At 51.5% G+C, this 2,500-nt stretch overlaps 1 protein-coding gene across 4 annotated transcripts in view; it reads right to left on the bottom strand.

The window, feature by feature from the left end:
- LOC126578432 (gamma-aminobutyric acid receptor subunit beta) overlaps window positions 1-2,500 on the bottom strand; it is a 72,606-nt gene that overhangs the window by 7,311 nt on the left and 62,795 nt on the right. For all 4 annotated transcript variants that reach the window (XM_050240982.1, XM_050240983.1, XM_050240981.1 and 1 more), the window contains exons 9-10: window positions 564-1,036; window positions 1-464 (exon numbers count right to left, since the gene is read on the bottom strand). The exon at window positions 1-464 is cut by the window's left edge and continues 7,311 nt beyond it. In XM_050240982.1, coding sequence (XP_050096939.1) covers window positions 300-464; window positions 564-1,036 — 638 coding nt within the window. In that variant the 3' untranslated portion in view covers window positions 1-299. The remainder of the gene's footprint in view (window positions 465-563; window positions 1,037-2,500) is intronic.

Below are 2,500 nucleotides of genomic sequence, written 5' to 3'. Positions count from 1 at the left end.
GTGCGTGGGGAAGGCGGCCTTATCATGAGCGTACGTGTTTGCCACTTTTCTTTCTTCCGGTTTGCTCGTTTCGTCTCTCGGCTATAAGCATCTTGCTCGCATCTCTATCATCCTGCTAGCTCTTCTTCTGCTCCTGGTTCCGGAATGACCTTTGAGACGTACTCGACGTCGAGTAGTTACTGTCGCCTTTCGTGGTCTCTTCTTTTTCCTGTGCGGTCGTTTGTAGGCGATGGAAGATTGTATCCCTCGTCGCGTCGTCCTCGGTGTCGGCCTCGTTGTCGTTGTTGTCCTCGTACGCTCTACTTCTCCTCGCCGAGCAGCACCAGATCGTCGGCTACGACGTCACTGACGTGCAGATAGATGATCCAGTACATGAGATTGAAGCAGACGAAGCATACCGGAAACACGATACGCGAGTACTTGTCAATGTCCGAGGGCGTAATGCCGAGCAGCTTGTTGATATCCTGAATATGTCCGGTCAAAAAAAGGGGGGAAACCAGCAAGGATTAGAAGATCACACATAAAGGTTTGTGTTGGCATTAGTTCCCCCTCCGATCCCATACCTTGCCGGGGTGTATCAGATGCTGCGGTGCGCCCGTCTCCTCGTCCGGGCCACCACCACCGGGTGGACCGGGCGGTGGGCCACCCCCGCCACCCGGCGGACCACCACCGCGGCCTCCGTTGATCGTGTTCTCGAGCGTGCCGCCCTTCGAGTGTGCCTTCGGATCGTGCACCTTGAAGCGCACCTCCTGGAACAGCGGACCGACGATGGAGCAGCCCCGCGAACCCATGTTCGGCGGTACGTTCGACAGCGTACCGCTGCGGCTGCCCATCTGCTGCTTCGGCGTGTGCTGGTGTGTATGGCTGTGGCCGTGCCCGTGACCGTGGCTGTGGTCACTGGCTACTGGCGGTGGTGGCGGCGGATGATTGCTGTCCGCCGCTTGCTGCTTCTTCTGCTCCGCTATCTTCTGTATTGCCATGAAGCGCTGCTTGCGCATCTGTATCCGCTTAGCCATGTAACCGACCGTGGCGTATTCTGTTGCGGGGACGGTCGCGTGGTGATCGGTGGACGACGGTAGAGAGAAAAAAAAACATCATATCAGTGTGCGGTACATCGACAGGGAATGGTTCTGGCTACGGGCACACGACACAACTATTGTCACGACAAGCATCACAGTTACTGAGAAGCAACCATAAACGAAATGAAGTGTTGTAATGAAATGAAAAGAAGAAAAAAAGGAAACTCTCAACTCGATAAGGAAAGAAAAGAAACCGATGGTAAATCGAAAAAGACTTTCAAAACAATCGAAAAACATACAAAAGTAAATGAAAAGAAAAGAATTGAAAGTGCGAAACGAAAAGCACAAACGATGGAGCGGAACGGAGCGCAATTTGAGAAACAAAAAACTCTAAACAAAAACACGCAAACACACGCATTGGACAGAGAGAGAGAGTAAGTTAGTTTGGGTGAGATTATGTAGAGTGGAGCAAAAAGAGTCAAACTATTTATCATTTCAACAACACAAACACACACGCACACTTTAATTGTAAAACCATTTTTGAAAAACAAAGTGTGGTGTAAACATATAGAGCGGGGCGGCAGACAAGGTTAAACTATTAATTAAACAGACAGACAGTTGCTACTGCTGCAGAGCCGCAGGAGAAGAATGAGGGCATCAGCGGCTGAGTAAGGTGTGTGCGCGTTTGCTGATGCTCCTGCTGCTGCTGCTACGGCCGGGTCACAACAGAACGCAGTTTGACCCCTTTTTTATGTTGGAGGAGGAAATTTTTAGGACGGCACACGGATACACGCGTGAGGCTGTGTGTGCTGCAGAGTGATACATCTCTAATCACGCAGGTGGTTAGAGAGAGAGAGAGAGCGAGAGTGGTGTGTGCACGGGAAGAGTAGTTTTGTTTTTTTTTTTTTTGGTTGCTGAAAGACAGCGCACGCTGTAATATATGCTCTGTAGGGTGGTGCGCGGTGAGTCGCGAGGTTTCTCGCGTGCGTTCCTCTAGGATCGACGGTTCAAAGACAAACCAAGCGAGGCGCTGCTGCTAAAACACACCATACACACGCGCTGCAATAATAGTAGCAAGTAGATAGAGGTAGGAGGAGAGTAGTGTGTTCGTTCGCACAACATTTGCACACGACAACATTCGGAGTCGGAGTCGAGAATCCGGGGCCGATGTACCCGGACTGCCACTTGCTCCATGCTCTGGCTACGAGAGCACCACGCATTAACCGGTGTGGATGAATTCGATGTCGTGTCGAGAGATTCGAATGGAAAATTAGCGAAAGCGTAGCGACCGGTTGCAATTCGTTCGCCGAATGGAGTTCGCCATTGGGCGCCCGGTTTGGGGGTACACCATTCCGAAAGACTTGCTGACCAAATGGTGGTACGCCTTCGTTCTCACGCAGGATGGACGAGGGATGTGATGTGAGTGGTGTGGAGTGGTGTGGTGTAGATCACAAGGCTACGATCGCAGGTGATACTGAGAA

The sequence above is a fragment of the Anopheles aquasalis genome, chromosome 3, assembly GCF_943734665.1.
Source record: "Anopheles aquasalis chromosome 3, idAnoAquaMG_Q_19, whole genome shotgun sequence".
In the NCBI taxonomy this organism is placed as follows: domain Eukaryota; kingdom Metazoa; phylum Arthropoda; class Insecta; order Diptera; family Culicidae; genus Anopheles; species Anopheles aquasalis.
Note: the sequence above shows the minus strand (reverse complement) of the source record. Positions and strands in the feature narration are given on the sequence as shown.